We start from the raw sequence: 19,625 nt of genomic DNA on the forward strand, positions 1-19,625 counted from the left end.
CTTCGTGCACAAAGATTATGGGGTTAACCGGTTTTATTTGCTTACTGTCTAATTTAAGGTTCGTCGGTAAAGGATTTAGCATAGAAGCACCCTGACAAGGGCCGCTTATTCAGCGGGGCGCCTCCCCTGCCAAGGACCTCAGGCCAGATTGCCTTTATCCGAGTCACGGCACCAAAATTGTTATAGTTTATCTGCCCTCTTTGTCCAATTAACTGACAGAGATTGGCCAATTAAAAATTTGGTTTATTAAAGCAAGCGACCAGTAAGCAAAACAGCGCTGGGCGGCCAGGGAGTCTCCTGCTCCGCCAACGGCGCGCGCCAAGATAGCAAACCGCCCCATTCTTATACAGTAAAAACAATAAATATTTCGTTGACGCTTATACATATTCATTACCTAAACCCACCTACTCTCGCTTCGTATGTTAATTAGCTTATCAGTCCTTCGCGCTTGCGCAAATTCTCCCAGGAATTGTGGGCGAGGGTCTTCGGGGGTCTTTTGGGAGGAAGGCCGTAGGTCTTCTTCACGGTGTACTTTTCACCTTTGCCTGGAATGTGCTGTTCCCACAAGTTGGCAGTGTCCTTATCAGTCTGAGCCGATTCGTGTCCTTCTTGAACAAGGAGATTTATGTGATGGGTGCCATCCTGTTTTCGAATCCTTGCTCCTTTTAATCACTCCCTCACTCCCTCGAGATAATGTGAGACTGTTTCTTGCTCCAAACCAGACTTCCCCCTCCCACTAATTGCTTCTTCAAACTATATGGTTAGAAAGTTACTGGTTTTATACCCTTCATCTTTATGAGCCCCCCCCCGCTCCCTCCTTTCGCAGTCCTGCATGCCGTTTTTACATAGCCAGGTGCCTGTGGCTGACCTTGTGTATTTAATGTAACTTTCTTGTGGCCGACTTTGTGTATTTCATATAACTCTCCATTGTTCTGACAAGGTTTGATGAACAAACAGCTCACAGTTTATTACAATACCATAACTAATTTTGAACCCTCTGATGAGAAAAACTGTTTATTCCTACTTTCTATATTTTTACCAGTTACAGATCCATAAGATTTTTCATTTTATCTTGCTGCTGTTTCAACACGTGGTGTGAGAAGAGATGATGCTCTGGATGGGTGGCTTTCATCATCTCTTTTTTTTCTTCCCTTTCCACTCTGTTCCTTTCCCTCCAAACTCACAGCAGAAAGCGAGGAGGAGGCACTGTGTATAAAAATAACAGGGGAGAAAGCAGGAAAAAATATGAGCAGGCAGTGCTCCCTTGCAGCTCAGAAGGCCAACCGCATCCTGGGCTGCATCAAGAGGAGCATGGCCAACAGGTTCTGCCCCTCTACTCTGCTCTTGTGAGACCCCACCTGGAGTACTGCATCCAGTTCTGGAGCCCCCAACATAAGAAGGACATGGACCAGTTGGAGAGGGTCCAGAGGAGGCCACAAAGATGATCAGAGGGCTGGAGCACCTCTCATATGAGGACAGGCTGAGAGAGTTGGGGCTGTTCAGCCTGGAGAAAAGGAGGCTCCAGGGAGACCTTACAGCGGTCTTCCAGTACCTCAAGGGTACTTATAGGAAAGATGGGGAGAAACTCTTCAGCAGGGCCTGGAGCGATAGGACAAGGGGTAATGGTTTTAAAATAGAAGGAAGCAGATTCAGACTAGATATAAGGAAGAAATTCTTTACCATGAGGGTGGTGAGGCACTGGCACAGGTTGCCCAGAAAGGTGGTGGATGCCCCATCCCTGGAAACCTTCAAGGCCAGGTTGGATGAGGCTCTGAGCAACCTGATCTAGTTGGAGATGTCCCTGCTCCTTGCAGGGGGGTTGGACTAGATGATCTTTAAAGGTCCCTTCCAACCCTAACTGTTCTGTGATTCTTAAATTCCCAGAGGGCTGAGTTTGTACTCCACACCCTGTAAAAGACTGTATCGAATATTTGTCTCAACATTGTCGAAACATCAAACCACCACCCAAACAATGGAACTTCAGTTAAACCAGAGGACTAGAGTCTTCCTGTTATCTTACAAGCCAATTCCTTTTATGTTGCAAGCCAACTCCTGTTGTCCTGCGAACCTGAATGCAGAGCTGATTCTGAGAAATTTAGCCCTACCCCCCAGCATGTGCCCAGACCTGAGGCCAGAAAAACAGAGGGGCCTGTAGCCGGTTCATAGGATTCCTATGCACAAAGTTCACCCAGCATATGATATTTAAAAGCACAACAGTATTTATTGCTCTATTGTAGCCTTGCATAAGCAGTTACAGTTCCTAGCATAAGCAGTTACTAGCATATTGTTTTCCCTTTTTGAGAGTCTTACCAACCCAACTAAGCCAGAGACACCACCAAGCACGAGGATGATGATCAGCGGGGTCAGAGCAGAGAAGGGAGGTAGGCGCAGCACCTTCAGGGCGTCCCCTGTTGTTCGTAGAGTGTGCTCTGCATCCTTTCTCTCTCTTCCACTCTGAGCCGCCTCTGTTTATCCCCTCAGCAGATTCAGTGGCAGAGTACTGACCAGGTGTTGATGCACATGTGGCCAGCGCATGCAGCAAGGCCTGCCAAGTACGTGCCCTGCTGGCTAACAGCGGTTCCCGGATAGCAGCAACATCCTGCTCAATAACAACCCTCCTAGTTCCCCTCTCTGAGATAACAACCCTCCTAGCTCCCCTCTCCAAGGTTGTGTTCTCACAGCTGTGTGCAGCTTGTAATTTCCCACAGTGGCCCTACATGGACCATCACTGAAATCCCTCACACAGGGCCCGGAGACAGTAATGGGCATGCATATCACCGCAAGGTGAGGGGTGTGGCTAGGCAAACCAGCTCTTGGAATACAATGAATATGCAACGAAATGAACAATAAAAGGACAAAAACAACCAACATAAAAAGGGGAACAAACATTGACGGGAACAAACATCGACAGAACCAACATTGGAATCAACATCGGGCGGATTGTTCCCCCACCGAGTGAACTGGACTGTCGGGACGCCGCAGCTCCGTGGTGGTAGCTATTGCAACTGAAACTCTTTTCCCTCTTTCCTTTCTTTCTCTCTTTTCTCTTGCATTTGTGAACTTGTTCTCGGGTAAAGTTACCTGGCGCTTGACTCTGTTTTGAGTCTTAATTCTGTTCCTGAGAATACGAGCAAAACCACGCTCCGGTGTGTGAGAGGTTGGTCTAGCCGCCCCTAGCCTCCCAGACTCGTCTGAGGTCAGCTAGAACGCAAGGGGGCCTTCCTCTCATCCAAAATCGGAGCGTGACACACCCCTACAAGCCTTGTTCAACCCAGATGCCGCCTGACTCCACGTGGGTTGGCAACTTAAATTCCAACTTAAATTCTCCTCTTCCTCTTCTATTGATTTCTATTCTATTTTATTCTATTTCTCTTCTGTTCTAAAAGATTTTCTCATAACTCTGGTACGTGCAGCAGGTTGTGTCTGAGGACTGCTGCTCTTCTCCTCTTTGGGATCACTCCCAGAACCTCTTCATTTCTGACTCTGCAGAATGTCCACGTGTTCTGAGTGCTATTTGGGCACTCTCCTCTTTCATGACGCTAACCACTTCACCCCAGGGAGCGTGGGTTTGAGCAGAGCGTCCTGGGGATGCAGGCTCTCTCGCAGATGTGTGAGGAGCAGCATCCTGACAGCAGCAACCTAAAAAAGGACGGACAGAGGTTTCTCAGCTTCTGGCTCACAACCAAACTTACTCCTGGAAATGAATCAGCTAAGCGGATTCATCATTTAAAAAATTTCCTGGTGCTAACAAAACCCCAGCCAGACTGTCGGCCACTGCGACGTCTTCTCATTCTTCCTCCCACCCCTTTGCATTCAGTTCTTGCCTTTGTAAAGCTGTGAGGGGTTGGGGACATGTCCTCCTTTTGTCTGTGTGACACCAGGCTCCAGAGTGAGGGGGGGGGTCCTGCTCTTCGCCTCTGATTTCCAAGAATGACGGCAGCAGTGAGAATAGCTTAAGCAACAGCAAGGAAGAAGCGCATCAAAATAATTCCTGGCTGCTTCGGCCAAAAGGTGACAGATCATCCGGGGAGATGCTCAGGAGCTGTTGTGATGGGCATTGTGTCAACGCAGAGAGCACGGCTCTGCACTGACTTTTCCATAACCCTAATGGCCTGGGGGGAGAAAAAGCTCCCACCCAGAGCTGGGGTGAAGGCCGTGGGAGGACCAATGCATCGAATGGGTGTGCAGAGCTGACGGCACCCCAAAGGGTTTGCAGTCCTGGAGAGGCAGCTCTGTGGTGAAATAACATCCCTGGTTAATCCTTGCATCCCCCTGTGCCTGCTCAGCCCAGGGCCTCTTGGTTTGTCATCATCCCATCACGTCACCAATTATTTTATACTTTGCGCTTACTGCGGGGGGGGGGGATACTACTTTATGCAGCACAGCTTCTGCACTGGATATTTTTGTTCTGCAAGCATCAAACTGGGGTGAAAACAGGCCTCAGTGTCTTTGTTTCACAGCCATTCCTTACCCCACAGTCTCTCCTCCCCTCCTCAGCCTTTCAAATACAGCCCCGCTATGAACACGCTTTATAGGACCAATACTTCATGCCTCTTGATAGGTTTTGCTTGCTTACAGAAGAGGCTAATCTCCATCAGGTTATGAAAGTTGGGGATGTCCCTGCTCCTTGCAGGGGGGTTGGACTAGATGACCTTTGAAGGTCCTTTCCAACCCTAACCATTCTATGATTCTATGATTCTATGATTCTATGAAATTGGCTTACATGCTTCAGTGGCATTACCCACTATTGATAGCCCCGTTTGATCCTCGTTGAGCTCCCTTTGTTGGAGGTAACCCCCTTCTCCTGCTTCTTCTAAGCTGATTTCTTAGGCCACATCATTCAAGCCCCACATCCCCATGGTATTTAGATGTAGTAAAAATGACTGGGGGGGAAATAAATGGCAGCCAGCGAGCCAGCTAAACTGTCTGACTATTAATGGTCCTGTTAGTTGCAAATTTGCTTTGCTACAAAGCCCCCAGCATGTAATCCTTAGATGAATGCCTTTGATTGTGAGGAAATATTTACAGCTGACCCTGCCAGCAGCCTGCAAACCTGCAATGGGCCTCCTGTCCCACATTAAATCTGCTGGCATCTGTTCCTGGGTTCTTATCAAGCACATGCTCTGTTGGTGCAGTGTTTGGGCTCGCGGATACAGCGGGCCTTGAAGAAGAAATCCCCACATTCCTGTGGAACGCTAATTCTTGTGAACGTTGTCACACAGGGAGGAACGTTACAATTTGTACCTGCCTCCAGGCATCACCATCCACAGGGAGGTTTCCGGAAGGCTTTGATTCCCGCTGGCCGCCCCCTCCTCATGGCAGGTCCCTGGTCCTGCTGCTGGACCACCCTTCACCAAGGAAATACTTCTTGGCCACTTTTTGTTGTGCCATTTTCCCAGACATGTTTGAGTGACATGAAGTGATTTTTATGGGTTTTTTTAATCTCTTTTCACCCATGCCTTGCATTAGTCCCCAGGTTGCTCTGATTGAGCATGTTGTCCTTGCAGAGACCCTCAGGTGATCTTACCCTGTCTCCAGCCACAGCAGAGCTGGGCAGGAGCCCAGGCTGAAAGCTGGTGAGAGCTCAGTGTATCCTGATGCCTATTCCCCACGTCCAAGAGGACAAGTGTAATTCAGCAGCTCATCATTCCCAGCACGTCCCATGGTATGTGAGATGGATCCAGACCACTTGGCTGCTTTGTGTCGGACAGAAGACTCAGCGGTGGGTGGTGGGCCTGCTCCATCCGCTCTGCGAACAAGGATGTCTTTAAGTCTGTGCCAAGGAATGACATCTATTTTCTCTTCTTATGCCTTTACCCAAAGCCCACGCTTTTCCATCCAAGCTGTATGAATGCTGAGCATGTTTGTGCTTGGACATGGACTTGGAGCCAAGCCTGTTGGCAGTGGGTGGCCAGGGGGGATGTTTGCTTCTGCTCTGTTCTGAGGTCCTGTTCTGGTGGGGGATTGGAGAAATGTCTCAGAAGTTCATGAGCTCTTGACCCTCCAGACAGTCGATGGTGAGCCGCCAGCGGTGCTTCTGCTTTGACTCTCCTGCACCCAGCAAAGGGAAAAGATTAAAAAAATAATAAATTACTAACACTGCTCCCCTGCTTTTTTTTTGTAACTGGAGTCTGGAGCTGCTAGAGAGTCCAGGCAGGAGTTTGGGGGACGGTTGCTTGGTTTAGGGACTGCTTTAGAGTGCATAACCTTATCCACGTGATTTTTCTTCAAATCTGCAGGAATATTTGGCCCAAGTCTGGAGTGGATGTGGAAGCACCATTGGTGAGACATACTCAATGCTCAGCTGGACTGCAGCTGGAGGGGAGACCATAAGAATAGGCAGAGCAGGCAGTGGCTCTCCTGCCTGCTTGGATGGGTCTGTCAGACCGGGGCACAGCTCTGCCTTGGGGCTCATTTCTAGTATTTAGCAGCTAAAAGATCTTGCAAGTTGGCATTTTGGCAGAATAATTAGTAAGCCGACATCTCCTCCTTCTCTGAAAACTTCCCAAACTAAACCCCAAACCAGCCATCTAGGGCTTCCTTTTCAGCACTCCTAAATTCACTTTAAATTTATCTCAGTGGCACTCAGGCTTTCAAAACTGATCCTTTAAACCTGGAAATACTTTAAACGAGGAAACTGAGCATGCCACTCAAATACCCAGTGCCTACAGAAAAGAAAAAGAGTTCTTTATTAAAACCATTTAATTTATTGCTTACTTTAGCAAAGCCCTATAAAAAAGTATAATGTTAGTTCTCTCCATTATTGCTAATTTCCACCCAAGCTTTATGGTTGCAAATCTCTGATAATTCTTTCTTCCTGGGCTGTTGTTGGGTCAAACAGCTCATGCACGTTCTTCCTCTTGTGGTCCTGGTTGATTTGGCTACTGTTTAGGAGATCCTTTGGCAGTATTTTACCGTGAGTCACATTAAAGGGGAATGGTATTTTGAATGACAAACATAGACTTTACATATTGGCTGTTCAGTTTTGAACGTTCGTTTCTAATGACAAACATAGACTTTACTCCAGGCTGTTCAGCCTGGAGAAGAGGAGGCTCCGGGGAGACCTGATAGTGGTCTTCCAGTACCACAAGGGGGCCTACAAGAAAGATGGGGAGAGGCTGTTTAGTAGGGCCTGTTGTGACAGGACTAGGGGTAACGGTTTCAAAATAGAGGGAGGTAGATTTAGATTAGATATTAGGAAAAAAAATTTTACAATGAGGGTGGTGGAACACTGGCACAGGTTGCCCAGAGAAGCTGTGGAAGCCCAATCCCTGGAAACATTCAAGGCCAGGTTGGATGGGGCTCTGAGCAACCTGATCTGGTTGGAGATGTCCCTGCTCCTTGCAGAGGGGTTGGACTGGATGGCCTTTAATGGTCCTTTCTGACCCAAACCATTCTGTAATTCCATAGAATCATAGAATGGTTTGGGTTGGAAGGGACCTTCAAAGGCCTTGCCCGGCGGTCCCTACCCATCATATGACCTCCCCGAGCACCGGCATGTAACTGGGCCATGCAAACTGGAAACGACCATGCAGAGAGGAGAGGCTGGAGAGGGGGAAGGCGGCTCAGCTAGAGAGTATTAGTAAGTGTGGACAGATAGGGAAAGCTTTGAAAGAGGGGGCTTGGATCAGAGTTGCTGCAATAGCAAAGGGGGAGGTAGCTGGATGATTGGAAGAGGGAAGGAAGAAACAAGCCAGGAGGGAGGGATGACTTCAGAGGCGACATTTGGGATCAAAGCGGGGAAGTCTGCATCTTGTGGAGAGGAATATGCTGCAATCGTCCGAGCAGGAGAGAGCAGAAACTTGGGGAAAATATCTGACAACAAGAATAGGAAGGAATGAACACAGAGAAACCATGTGTGGGGTAATGTTAGCAGGGCTGCATGTATGCAGGAGGGGCGGTCCGTGGCGATTCACGCACTGGACGCGGATGAGTCCACAAGTGCAGGGGGCAGGTGCGTCCACGTACGTGGTGGGCACGGATAAGTCCATGGGCGCAGGGGCAGGTGCGTGGCGGGCATGGATAGATCCATAGGCACGGATAGATCCATGGGCACAGGGGGCCGGTGCGTTTGCGTGAGTAGTGGGTGTACGGGTATTTAACCCTGTGTTGCGCAGCATTAAATGGAAGGCTTAGCTTGACGGTATCCGTGTGATGCCCTGCTTTCCCTGGGGCGGGGCTCCGGTGCGTCCTGGGTTGGTTTGCTGGCAAGAGAGCCGGCACCATGCACTGGGATGATAAGAGAAGATGCTGGAAGGGTTGCTACAGACATTAAGTTTGGAAGAAAGGAATAGAAATTCAAGGCTGTAGCTTCTCACCGTGCCATGAACAGAACCCTGTCTGCTGGCTGAAAATTTGCACAGGTTGTGTTAACAGGCATCATCCAACCTCGTTTCCCAGATTCTGAGCAGATCTCTGCCTTGGTTCAGAACAGAGAGGGCTGCAGGGGTGACAAAGACGGGTCCTGCCTGCGAGGACTGTTCCTGCCCCAGGTCCCTCCATGTGGTGTCTGTCAGCAGGGAGGTGAAGGTGCAGAAGCCCCTGGAAGAAAATAACAGGTTTGACTGTGGTTTATCAGCTGATCCAGAGGAGCTCTTGACTAGGGCAGCCTCGAAAAGAGCAGATAATAGAGGAGAGGAGGAGGCTTCTTTGATCCCTTTTAGTTAGAAGATGCAATGCAACAAATGGATGAAGTTTGAGGCCATGTTTTGTACGTTTTTGAAGCTTTGGAGTTTTTTAGCACTAGAAAAAAGATCCAAAAATAGCCTCATGGTCAGAGTGTTTACACAGGCAGGAAGTTCTTGCTCTTATTTCTAAACGCAGAGTCAAACCCGGACTCTCCCACGCCAGGGAGGTGCCTGCACACCGGGCTGCTGGCCGCTCGGGAATATGTTTCTCTTTTTTTCCCACTCTGTCAAACTTCTTGAGGAGCCTTTTTGCTGGAGCTGGGTACCACTTCCAGGAAATGTTTCGGTTTTATTGAACCGCTGCTTTGTCAAATTTACCAAGCAGTTCTAGTTGCAAATGCAGCCTAAAATGGAAAAAAAAAAGATCTTTTATTTTAAGGACTAAGTCTTTGATTATTTTTTTTTCATAATGGTGCAACAAGTACCAGTGGCAATTTATAAACACGAATCTTTGGTGTCATCTCTGGGATACCTCTGAGAAGCGATGTGCTCCTCTCTCAGCCTGAGCTGCCATCTAGCTGCAGCCCTTGGGCTTGCGCCTTGGTTTAGTCTCAACCGATTCCTGGTCTGCAAACACCACCGGCCTCGAGCTGAGGGTTAATAAAATCGCGTCTTGGCTCCAGTGTCAGTCTTTCCTGACTAAAGCAGGTCTCTTCCCTGGGTAAAAAGGGTTAAGGCGTCAAGGGGAGGACTCGCCGCCATTTTGCGGAGGTAGGCCTTGGGACTGCGGGGAGCCCTGCACAGATGCATGTCTGCGCCCACGCTCCCGCACACAGACAGACACACGAGGACGTGTCTGGTGTAAACGCCCGTGTTATTTTCACATCGCAGGCTGACACGCCGGAATGTACCGCCACTTCTTTGTCGACAGTCCCTCCAGCGCCCTTCGCCCTCCGTTCGGAGGGGCACTTCCGCGACGCTCCCTACCCGAAATCCCGGCCGGGCTCTCGCGAGAGCGGGCGGCTGTCCCGCCTTCCTCTTCCCCGCTGCTGTTCTGAGGTGAGGCCATTGTGGCGGTCAGGGTGTGATCCCTAATCCGGTCCCATCCTCCCTAGGGCTAACTGGGGAGGTGATGAGGGGGCGAGGGCTCGGTATTTGTGGGCCTGGCGCGGGGGGACGGAGCTGTGGGATGTCTGGCGAGTGTGAGGTAGAGGAAGAGGCAGGGCCTAGGGAGAGGCCATGGCTGCGGTGATGACTTTCTTAAGACACCTTTGGATTTAATTGTGAAAAGAAAGCGTAATTTCTGAGAAGTTTGCTGTCGGCTGTGAGGCAAACAATCTGGGTTCTGCATACCTGTGTTAGAAACGTAATATATGGTGGGTTTGTTGTTCTTTGTTTTGTTTTGGTGTTTTTTTGTTTGTATTGTTTTGGTTTTTTAATTGCTTTTTTTGCAGTTGAGCTCCAAAAATGGTGCGCTACTCTCTGGATCCGGAGAACCCCACAAAATGTGAGTTTGTTTTTGTTTTGTTTTGTGAACGTTTGCCTAGGACTTCACTGAAGCCATTGAGATTTTAATTGCAAAAGTTGGTCTTTTTTTCTCTGCAGCATGCAAGTCCCGGGGATCCAACCTGCGAGTGCATTTCAAGGTACGTGGTGTGGGCATAGTAGGAAACGCAAAATAATTTGGGGTTTTTTTTGTTTTGTTTTTTTGGGGGTTTTTTTTTGTTATTTTTATTGGCGTGTTTTTGAAGGAAGCATCTTTTATTCTTCTATTTAGTTACTTAAGAGTGGTACTCCCTTAGTTACTTAAGGGTGGACAGGTTGAGAGAGTTGAGGCTGTTCAGCCTGGAGAAGAGGAGGCTCCGGGGAGACCTTATAGCAGTCTTCCAGTACCTCAAGGGGGCCTACAGGAAAGATGGGGAGAGGCTGTTCAGTAGGGCCTGTTGTGACAGGACGAGGGGTAATGGTTTTAAAACAGAGGGAGGTAGATTTAGATTAGACATTAGGAAAAAAAAATTTACACTGAGGGTTGTAGAGCACTGGAACTGGTTGCCCAGAGAGGTGGTGGATGCCCCATCCCTGGAAACATTCAAGGCCAGGCTGGATGGGGCTCTGAGCAACCTGATCTAGTTGGGGATGTCCCTGCTTCTTGCAGGGGGGTTGGACTAGATGACCTTTGAAGGTCCCTTCCAACCCTAACCATTCTATGATTCTATGATACGATAGGTTATGGCCTGTGTTTGCTTTAGCTGCTAGAAATGGCTTTCATCCACCGGAATCAAGATAAGATGGTGTGTCCTAAAGAGCTTCCTGTCTAAAACAGATAATAAAATAAATTAGGAAAACAATTGCAGTGAATTTAGCAGAGGGAATTTGGCTAATGTTGAATGAGAGGTGTTTTGTTTGTCTTACTCTGCCTTTTTGGTTGTTTGGAAAGAACATGGGGTTTGTCTGATCATGCTGCTGTCAAGAAGTATGGCAGGGGATAGCATGAGGAGATAGGTTCCTCTAGAAAAAGTGTAGATGAGGCAGGGAGTTCGGGACGTGTTGAAGTTCATCACAAAACCAAAGCTGAGCAGGTGTTTTTTTGCTTGATGTTATACAGCGCGGGTGAAATGATGCTTCGGTAATTTTGGTTCTTGTATTGTGATCAGGTAGGATTATAGTTACGCTCTGACTTCTCTATTTAGTATCTTATCTTAAGCACTGATACTTTACTCTGGATTTTTCTTTCTGAGCCTTTTCCTCTCTTCCCTTTATAATTTCTTTGCAGAGATAATTCCATTATTTGTAGCTTGTTTGTGTGGCCTGTGTTCTTATTGCTTCCTTTGAGGTGCCATAATGGAAGTTTTAGTAGGAATTTATCCTTCAGGCTCCTGCTTTTTGGATTAGTGGCCAAGGAGGAGCTATGAAAAGTATAAATCCTCAAATTTTAATTTTACTGGTTGGAAAGATCTAGCAGTTAGGTAAAAACCAAAAAGCAAAAAAGCATTGCTAATTATTCTTCATTCTTTAATTTTAGTTTTTTATGTGAGGGCTTATTTTAAACTGAGTTTGTAGCAAAAAGAATAAGATCCAGGAAAGGGAGAGGAGTGCTTTTGTTTGCATTGTAGCTTGGAAAGATCTGTTAAGAGGGACTTTGTGCTCTGTGTTGCTAGAACACCCGTGAGACGGCCCAGGCTGTCAAGGGCATGCACATCCGCAAGGCCACCAAGTACCTGAAGGATGTCACCCTGAAGAAGCAATGCGTTCCCTTCCGTCGCTACAACGGAGGAGTTGGTAGATGTGCTCAGGTGAGGGCCAAGATGAAAATGTGGGAAGGAGGCTTTGGATGTGGCTGATTAAAGAGGAGAGCAATGATGAGACAGTGTGGAGAATGGTCTGTTGATGATAATCTTATATATAAACTTAGGAGGGAGGAGAGAGGTGCTCTTAATTCCAGTACAGCAAGCATTGTACCTACTTGCAGTGGTCAAGTAATTGGTCAAATTTAATTATTTTGCTATGCAGCCTTACTAAAAGGGGTTGTAACAGCAAGTTAATGCCGTGTTAAGGGTAAGTTGTGTTGTACCAGGATAAAAATGGAACTCTTTCTTCCAGGCCAAGCAGTGGGGCTGGACGCAGGGACGGTGGCCCAAAAAAAGCGCAGAGTTCTTGCTTCACATGCTCAAAAATGCAGAGAGCAATGCTGAGCTCAAGGTAGGCCGCATAGACATTCTTAAATGCCAAGTGTCTGTCGTGCTGTGTATCAGCGTTCCTGAACTTGGCGGCTTTAGCGTGGAAGGAGGGATAAGGTCTGCTTTGTAGGTAAAACTGAATTGTATAGAGGCTTTGGCGTACTCTTCATTTGAATTAGGCTGCATGCATTTTCCAAGTTAAAATGCAAGTAACAATTTTTCACAGGTAGTTTGTGCATGGTTATCCACTGTTTAGAATAAGTGTGGTTTAGCTCTCTTAAAATCTACAAAACAAAGCAGAAGCAAAATCTGTGGACTCTTGATCAATTTGTATCTTTGTAATATCCTGAGCACTTAATTTGGTAGCTCTGATGGCAGTGATTACTATCTTGGGACACCTTTGGAATAACTATGAAACAATAGTATTCTTTTTCTGAGCCATCATTTTAAATTCATTGTGATGTGTCATGTTTTTGTTGCAGTGATTATTTATTTGAAGAGGAAAAAACAAGTCACAAGTTTTATCTTCCCCTCCCTCCTAGGGTCTTGATGTGGATTCTCTGGTGATTGAGCACATTCAGGTCAACAAGGCTCCCAAAATGCGCCGGCGCACCTATAGAGCGCATGGTCGGATCAACCCCTACATGAGCTCCCCCTGCCACATCGAGATGATCCTCACCGAGAAGGAGCAGATCGTTCCCAAGCCAGAGGAAGAAGTCGCTCAAAAGAAAAAGGTACCAAACATCATATCCTTTCATCCTCTTTAATGGTGCAGTCAAGAAATTGGAGTGTTAATGCTCTGTGGTTTTCAAAGGGGTTGCTGTGATGACCATCTTAGGATACCTTTGGAGTACCCATGGGAAAAAAAGCAGTTATTTTTGAGCAACCTCAATATTTATTGTAAATTTGTAAATACAACGTTGAGAGCTTAGGAAAATACTTCTCAGTGGTTCATATCACACGGAGGGTTTGTTCTTCCCTCGCACGGAGCAGTCACAGCATTCCCCATCCGTGTGTATAAAAGTGGATCTGCAGAACGGTGGCTCCTTGCAGAGCCCTGACTGTTGAAAAAATGATGGTATGTTTAGGCTATTCAGTTGGCATATGATGTGTTTCAATAAAATTGAGGTAATTTGGCAGCCTGTAAGTGAGGACACTTAGTTACGTGCAGGTGTGATGAGTGGAACATTTTGTAAATGTAACTATTTGTAAGATGTTTGGGGAGGGTGTAGACTCTCACTGTTCTCACATTTCTGTGTCTTGGTTTTTCAGATCTCCCAAAAGAAGTTGAAGAAGCAGAAGCTAATGGCTCGGGAGTAAATCTGATACGAGAGCTGTACATAAATAAAATTAAGGAGTTCAGAGCTGTGTGTGCTGCTTGACTCTGAGAGTTGTGCCTGGTGGGTTTGCTGGGCTGGCTGAACTGCTGGCCTGTTGCTTTGGGACGCCACGTGGTACTTAGGAGTATTAGTCACATACAAAATGAGATAACTTAGAACAAAACCGGGTGTTTATTTGCCCGGGCCCGGTGCCGTTCGGTCCCTCCCGTCCGGCGGGGGTGTGGAGGGGAGGAGGCCGGGGACCGCCGGGTCCTAGCGCCGCTCTCGGGGGCGAGGCGTGGGCCACGTGACGCGCACAACGCCTTCTCCCATTGGCGGCGAGGCCGCGGTGCGCGCCGAGCGGAAGCGTGGGGGCCGCTTCTGGTGCGGCGGGGAAGGTGGTGGCGGCTAGTCGCTGTGTCGAGTGGGGTGAGTGCGGGCTGGGCCGGGCTCGGCTCCGTGCTCCCTGGGAGTCCCTTCGCGGTCTGCCAGGCCTCCGTCCTGGCGGGGCCGGCCTTGCATTGCCGTTCGCTCCATTCTCTGCGACCGGAGCGGCTACAGTCACCGGGAGCGGGCGGGACGAATCCCGAAATGTAACAGAGCTAGGCCGAGCTGTGGAGCCCTTCTGCTTTCAGCGCGGATTTGAGGGGAGCTTTACCGATTCGGGAAATATTTGCGCTCTGGCCTTGCTGTAAGTACGAACGGGAGGGGAAATGCCACAGCTGCTCGTCTACCATAAACCGGGAAGGCTGGCCTGGCTCCTGGGGAATATTCTAGCCGGAGCGTCATCCTGTAGAGACATGGAACAGGGTTGTGTTACGTATATTCTCCCTTCCAGACTAAGTTGTCCTTTATGAAAACAATAAAATAAACCTTTTATCTGTATAGCCTTTTTCTTTGTTTCCCCGTTTCCATAATATTTGTCTAATGGCTGAGTTACACAGGGGAAAAAAAGACCAAATGTACTTAAATTTGCAACATCATGCATATTCTCTCTGCTGACCCTAATGTATGGTGGCTGACAGAGAGAAAAAGAAGCTCATATCACAAAAAAAAAACCAAGCATGCTCTTAACATTGGACTATGTGCTCTTCTAATTTTTTTTTTTTTTTTTTTTTTTTCCCCCCTCCTTAAAAATTGCCTGCTAGCCACCCAACAGAGCATCACCGAATCACAGAAGAAACTGCTGAACAGTATTTCAATGTGTTGGACTGGTGTTATGTTTCCACTGGCTGGGAGAGAAGGAAGGATTAATTTTCTAATAATTTGGCCAATTTTATGGGATTGGTTTGGGATGAAGTGATCCCTCCTGTGCAGGAGGAAGGAAGGAAGCCATATTCTCCTTTTCTCAAATCCTGACAAGGATTTTCTTTCCCTTGTTGTTGAGGACTTTATAACATTGGAACATGCAGCATTTTTGAAACTTTAACAATTAATCTATTATTAAAGGCTCTTTTCTGTTTGAATATCGATTACAATCCTTATTCATTTTTTAAGACTGTTTCCTTAGTTCATGGCATACAAACACTGTCATCCTAAGCTGTTTTTCTTCCACTCACCAGCTTTGTCACAGAACAAGTGGAAGCCATGGTGTGCATTCCTTGTATTGTCATTCCGGTTCTCCTCTGGGTCTACAAGAAATTCCTTGAACCGTATTTCTATGCTGTTATCGCACCTTTCATTAAGTGCGTCTGGACCAAGAAAACTGTGGAAGAAACAACAGCTGCGAAACAAGGTCAAGGAGGCAGCGCTGGAAATCCATGGACCACCTTCAGCCACGACAAGAGATCAGGAGGATGAGTTTGGAATTTATAAAGTAAGATTAATGCATTTAGCTAACCAGGGAAACTCCAGGTAAAGCACCCAGCAATGGTTCAGGGTGGGCACTACAAAAGAGTAAATAGTTGTGTTTTTATAGACATTTTTGTGGCTATTTTGTTATGAAAGGGAGTGACCAGTACTGAGCCAGCTGGAAATAGCAGTTACTTCAAGACAGTTTCTGGTAGGTCTTGGAAGGACAGGAATTGCACCTGTTTTCTGAAACAGCGTAGTTAATTTATTTTATTTTTTTTTCTTTAGTGATTGGCTATCCTTTCAGAGAAGGAAGAAATCAAGTAATTGGTACATCACACCAGATACATGAAGCAGAATTAAAAAAAAAAACATATTATGCATAACTCTAAAGAGACACCATCATTTTGGTTCTCACTGCAGATTTCTTTATAGATCTTCACTGGCTTCTGAAAGCCATTTCTGTCACCAGCTGTTACTGTTCTGGGTGTGGAGTCCTTTTTTGACATTCCATTAATGATACTGTCTTTTCTTTGCAGTTTGAAAGCAATGGCATTGCAAATGGGATTGCTGCAAAGAGATCCACAGAGGGTTCTGACAAGAAAACGGATTAAAGGATTTAATTAATAAGGATTTTATTCCCTTGTGTCCAATATGAACTAGTGATATTTCTCTCACTTTGAGACTTTTTTCTTTGCACATTTTAGTTGAATAAAAACCCTTATAACTTACAGGAGAGGGTCTCTCTTGCCACTAAAATGGCAGCTAGCACGTTTCTTAAAATGTTTGAAAACTGATGTTGTTTATTTTCCTCACTGGACCTACTTTTCATCTATTATCTATTTGGTGTGATTAGAGTTTAGGTTAAATAACTTATGAATAAATCTAGCTTTGGAAAGTAAATGTACCTTAGAATCTTAGTTTCCCTAATCGCTAGTGCAATACTTCAGGCTTTCACCTTAAAAAAACTATAGCTGTTCTTGACCTTGCTAAAGAACTATGAATTGCATTGTGGCAACATAAGCATCATGGTCAAATTATGAAGAGTTTAGATTTTTTTCATGTCATATCTGTAGATGAGCTAAAGGAGTTATGCTGTGTGAAAAATTTTCTTAGTTTACTAAAAGCGAAGTCTTGATTTGATACTTCTGTTAATAATTTTTTTCCTTGAAACATTGTGCCTTTCTTTCCTGAAGAGGAGCAGCAGGGGCATGATGCAAGAGAATTATTGCTTTATATTCTGTTGCAGTGGTCTAAAATGGTGCAGTTCTGTCTGTGGTTTTTTTGTTTTTTTTTTTAAATCTAATTGAAATCTCTTTAACATGCTTGTGGAATTTGAATTATAATAAACCAGGATTTTATTTAAAAATAAGTTGCTTCATACAGTTGTTCATGACAACTGTCACCGAGGTCCAGTCTTGTTCTTGTAACTGTTTTCTGCTACTGGATAATTAATTATTGCGAAGACTTGCTTGGTGCCTGTCAGATGCCTCTGGTGAGGCCTACTGTTTCTACTGCTACCTGGTTTTGTCAGGTCTTGCATGAATCGATCTGCAACGTTCACAGCTGGACATTGGACCCATCACTTCTGTAATGAGTTGAATCCCAGAAAGCTCCTTGTAAGACCTTGCCTGATACTGTTTTTCCCTTAATGAGCTGGTCTATTAGAAAGTGAATTTGGTATTACTGTTTAATCAGATTTTGCATCATCCTTGGAACATAATCCCCCATCTGATCAGTGTATCACAGATACAGCTTTCTCCTAGACCTGTGAAGTACCTACCCTTTGTGCTATTAAAACCTGGTTTTATTAGTCTGAGCATGCACGCATGATATAATTTATACAATAAAAGATAACAATACTAACTGCACTCCTGTAACTTCTCACAGATATTGTTGTGTGGATCGTATAGTAGAGAAGACAGGGTTGGGAAGCAGAAGCAAGGGAAAGAGGCTGCACTAGTTTCCGATCATTTTTGTCCTCTGTATCTTTGGATGTTTCAGCCATATTCTTGCAACGAATCGTACCCTTCATCCATCAGAACTTCAGCTGGGGAAAGGTGGATGTAATCTTTGCTGTGGTGGATTGGGCTTTGTAAACCGATCACCCCCACCTCACCCCAAACAATAAATTCCTCTGCTACTACTAGCATCAAAGTTCATGCTCTTAATCCGAAAACCAGGAACTTCTAAGGGTCTGAAATCACCTTGCAAAGAGAAAGGAGTAAACTGCCTGGGAAAGTCACTCCAGAACTGAGGTCATGCGCAGTGTCTTTCAAAGGGCTATAGAAATGAAGATCTATTGCGAGTGTGCAGCTGGAATATGAGTATGTGTTCTTGCTTTATAAGCAGTGCTGAAAAGATCATCCCTTCTGCTGTGCTTCCTGTCTCAGGGCAGGTAACCTTAGCTGCAGTTTTAAAATGTTGAGCATCACGTAAACAGGCCAAAGTTTTGGAGTAATACATTCCCCTCTAAGCTGTGAACATGACAAAAAGTAGAGCAAGAACTGTACTGGGACTCCTATGAAGTGTACATAATTATTTTGAGTTATTTAGGATATCATTGTACAAGGAAGTGCATCAGACAGTAACATGGAAAATAACCTGTACGGTAAATAAGACTGCAGGCTGAACTGGGCTTCTAGCTGTGTGCCAGCACGATATAAAGGGAGGTGGTAGAAACAAAATTTTAGAAAATAAAAAACATTTTCCTCATTTTTGTAGCATCTCATCTTTTAAAGACCTCTTTATTACTTCACAGTATCCTATATTCTGCTGTCCGACTGTGCTAGCATTTTATTGTTTCTGAAATATTTAGGTACTATGCATTCACTCTGAATCTCGAATATAAGTTATTCAGATAGCCTCTGTGATGGCTGCAAACATTGCAGCTTTTGGTTGCATCTCTTAAATTCTTTTTAGTAAGTGTCCCTTAGTTTTTATACTATTCTTTATGAATATTAACTGCTACTAGAATTGTCTTTTCTGGAAGTAACTGCCTCTGCAAAGATGAGTCAAAGAGAATCAATACTGGAGTGATTCTTGAAACACATCCTGTATTTTTGTCAAGGCCAAGGGAAGAGTTACTGCTGAGTAGTAGCTTGCATCTTCTAATATAGCTGTCCATGTTCTTATGTCTTACACCAGCTCAGGAGTGAGTATTTAGGTTACACAGTAGTACATTGCACAGCACTTTTATCTTGATGGGGGTGCTTTTTTAATATAAGCTTTTAAAGCAATTAGTCACGGTTATTTCTTATCAAAAGATGGAAGATTATTGAAGCTGATGTTCTAGAAGATGTAAGGTGGTTAGGAGCATCGCTGGCACATAGTTAATAGCATCATGGTGGGTTTTCTTTTAATTACATTGTTTATAAAGTTGAGAAGTGCTGATAAGCAGCATGGAGAACTGAAATCTCATTCTTCACGCAGATCAAGTACAACACAGCTAGTAATGAAAAGAGGTTTTTGAGTGTGTCTCTACCAACTTATGCACACGTTGCTTTAGCCGCTGCTTCATCGTTGGGGGAGGAACTCCTCACATTCCTCCCCTGCTCCATTGTGGGGTCCCACCCATACGCCACAGTCCTTTGTGAAACTGCTCCGATGTGGGTTATTTCTTGCACAGGGTACAGTCCCTCCGGAACAGGCTGCCCCAGCGGGCCCTCCACAGGCCACAGCCTCCTTCAGGCATCCACCTGCCCCAGCATGGGGTCCTCCATGGGCTGCAGGTGGATCTCTGCTCCTCCGTGGACCTCCGTGGGCTGCAGGGGGACAACCTGCTTCACCATGGTCTTCACCACGGGCTGCAGGGGAATCTTGGCCAGGAGCAGCATTACTCCTCCCCCTCCTTCTGAACTGACCTTGGCGTCTGCAGCCGTTCCTCTCACCAGAAAAATTCTTCACAACAGGCTGGCAGACGCCTCTCAGGTTCTCTTCACATCTCATCTCCTCTCCACTTCTTGCAGCCAGGCTGGGCCAAGTCAGGCCCAGTCTGCTGCCCGGCGGGAGGCCAGAGGGTGAGGCCTGCAAGGCCCACAAGGCTCGCGCCTCTCTGCCCCTGCTCAGCATCTTCACATCTTCTCTCCTTCTTTTTTTTTTTTCTGTTTTTCCCCTTCTTAAATACGTTATTGCAGAGGCCTTATCAGGGAACATTCTGCTACCAATTGGCTCAGCCTTGGCCAGCAGTGGGTCCGCCCTAGGCCCGTCCG

General features: G+C 46.2%; 2 protein-coding genes and 3 non-coding genes across 6 annotated transcripts; all 5 read left to right on the forward strand.

Moving 5' to 3' along the window:
• The first annotated feature begins 9,634 nt into the window (after positions 1–9,634).
• LOC147596761 (large ribosomal subunit protein uL22-like) lies at positions 9,635–13,668 on the forward strand. Of its 2 annotated transcripts, none has more exons than XM_086769594.1 (7): positions 9,635–9,686; positions 10,082–10,134; positions 10,233–10,273; positions 11,786–11,920; positions 12,228–12,326; positions 12,847–13,038; positions 13,577–13,668. In XM_086769594.1, exons 2-7 carry the CDS (start codon positions 10,095–10,097, stop codon positions 13,622–13,624), a joined length of 555 nt encoding a protein of 184 aa, XP_086625720.1. In that variant the 5' UTR covers positions 9,635–9,686; positions 10,082–10,094; the 3' UTR covers positions 13,625–13,668. The 2 variants fall into 2 exon arrangements, with proteins under 2 accessions (XP_086625720.1, XP_086625721.1); XM_086769595.1 differs by lacking the exon at positions 9,635–9,686 and adding an exon at positions 9,814–10,003.
• On the forward strand, positions 9,871–9,939 carry LOC147596762 (small nucleolar RNA SNORD58). Its single transcript, XR_015261376.1, has one exon. It is a non-coding gene; the product is annotated as a small nucleolar RNA SNORD58 (small nucleolar RNA).
• Positions 12,677–12,746, forward strand: LOC147596763 (small nucleolar RNA SNORD58). The gene has a single exon (XR_015261375.1). It is a non-coding gene; the product is annotated as a small nucleolar RNA SNORD58 (small nucleolar RNA).
• LOC147596764 (small nucleolar RNA SNORD58) lies at positions 13,122–13,191 on the forward strand. The gene has a single exon (XR_015261374.1). It is a non-coding gene; the product is annotated as a small nucleolar RNA SNORD58 (small nucleolar RNA).
• A 345-nt stretch (positions 13,669–14,013) lies between the features above and the next one.
• LOC104475451 (UPF0729 protein C18orf32 homolog) lies at positions 14,014–16,689 on the forward strand. Its single transcript, XM_086769596.1, is given in 4 exon segments — positions 14,014–14,052; positions 15,186–15,384; positions 15,386–15,439; positions 15,954–16,689. Coding segments are annotated over 3 exon segments (303 nt in total). The 5' UTR covers positions 14,014–14,052; positions 15,186–15,210; the 3' UTR covers positions 16,029–16,689.
• The last annotated feature ends 2,936 nt before the right edge of the window (positions 16,690–19,625 follow it).

Source organism: Chlamydotis macqueenii, chromosome W (assembly GCF_036417535.1).
Source record: "Chlamydotis macqueenii isolate bChlMac1 chromosome W, bChlMac1.mat, whole genome shotgun sequence".
In the NCBI taxonomy this organism is placed as follows: Eukaryota; Metazoa; Chordata; class Aves; order Otidiformes; family Otididae; genus Chlamydotis; species Chlamydotis macqueenii.